We start from the raw sequence: 1,306 nt of genomic DNA on the forward strand, positions 1-1,306 counted from the left end.
GATTATGTTATTTCTCACAATTGGGAATTTGAAAAAAAATTATACATTTATTTTCATGCGCTTTAAAACTACATTATTAAATTTATTGATATGTGAAAGAAAAAAGAAAAAAAGAGTTTTTTCAATTAGTTATGAGCGTTTAAAAATTGATTAAATTCAAAAATTAGTCATGTGACCGTTAACGTACCACGATTGGCTACCGTGCCTGTGACGTCAGATTGTAATTGCAACCTCATAACAGCGCAGTGCCGTTATTACTCTATTAGTGCAGTGCTTACGTCTATATTTTACGGAACTTGATAAACACGTGGTAAATTTTCCTTCAAAAACAATTTGTTGAAGTTAATTTAGTTCAACTGTGTATGATACAGGATTTATAAAAGCAAATTCTGATAATGTTCTTAATATTGATATATTTATGGTAGTCATTTAGCCATTTCTTTTGTCATGAAAATGTTTTTAAATTTAACTTGAAATTATAGGTATTTGTAAATTCACTAATGCTGCTGCGATGATAACAATATAGTCTGTTAAAGATAACATATTATGATTGGCAACCGCATGAGGTTTGAGAAAATCAAACTCTCTCATTCGTCCAATCACGCGTTCTATATGAATACGTAGAGCAGCGATTCGTTTGCCTTGTAAAGCGTCGGATTGTGATAATTTAACTCCAGCACTCACTGAAGGTGGTCTAATTAATTCAATCTTTTTATTGCCAAGAAGCTGAACAATATTCTTGATTCCTCGATCAGCCGTTACAGCACAACCTTCGGGTAACTCTTCTACTATTTCGCTTTCCTGAAATAACAATTCATCTGAAATTCGACCTCCAAATCCTTTTGAAATGAAATTGATAAAGCCATCCGGTGTGCAAGATATTAAATATTTTAAAGTATTACACTTTTTGTACTCTGACCAAGTTAATTGATGCTCTGGATCACTCGGTTGCTCGATTTGAATCTCAAATTCATCAATAATAGCTACCACATGACTATAAGAAGATCTAAATGCTATCGGTAGTATTCTTTTTATATTATCAGGCTCAGGCATGTAAACAAGCTTTTTAAAAAATGTGTCAATACCGAAATTGTTTTATTAAAAATAATGCTATCGTTGCTTACACTCATTCCGAACTGTTCACTTAATCTTTCAAAACTGTCTTGGCGTCGAATTTTCATTAAAGATAATTTTATATTAGTCATATTGGTATTAGAAATAACATTGAGACCTTCTACCATTAGGGGGCGCCCATTAATCACGTGAGCTAGTTTTTAAGGATTTTTGGACCCCCCTACCCTTTGGA

General features: G+C 32.5%; 1 protein-coding gene across 1 annotated transcript; it reads right to left on the minus strand.

The window, feature by feature from the left end:
• Positions 1 to 465: 465 nt before the first annotated feature.
• Positions 466 to 1,053, minus strand: LOC113389612. Its single transcript, XM_026626634.1, has one exon. It carries the CDS (start codon positions 1,051 to 1,053, stop codon positions 466 to 468), a length of 588 nt encoding a protein of 195 aa, XP_026482419.1.
• Between the last annotated feature and the right edge of the window lie 253 nt (positions 1,054 to 1,306).

This window comes from Ctenocephalides felis, unplaced genomic scaffold (assembly GCF_003426905.1).
Source record: "Ctenocephalides felis isolate EL2017-DRISC unplaced genomic scaffold, ASM342690v1 CF-g0.4_SCAFFOLD_00845, whole genome shotgun sequence".
Classification (NCBI taxonomy): Eukaryota; Metazoa; Arthropoda; class Insecta; order Siphonaptera; family Pulicidae; genus Ctenocephalides; species Ctenocephalides felis.

Coding starts and splice junctions, on each gene's coding strand:
- LOC113389612 (XM_026626634.1), bottom strand. CDS start 1,053: ATGCCTGAGCCTGATAATATAAAAAGAATACTACCGATAGCATTTAGA.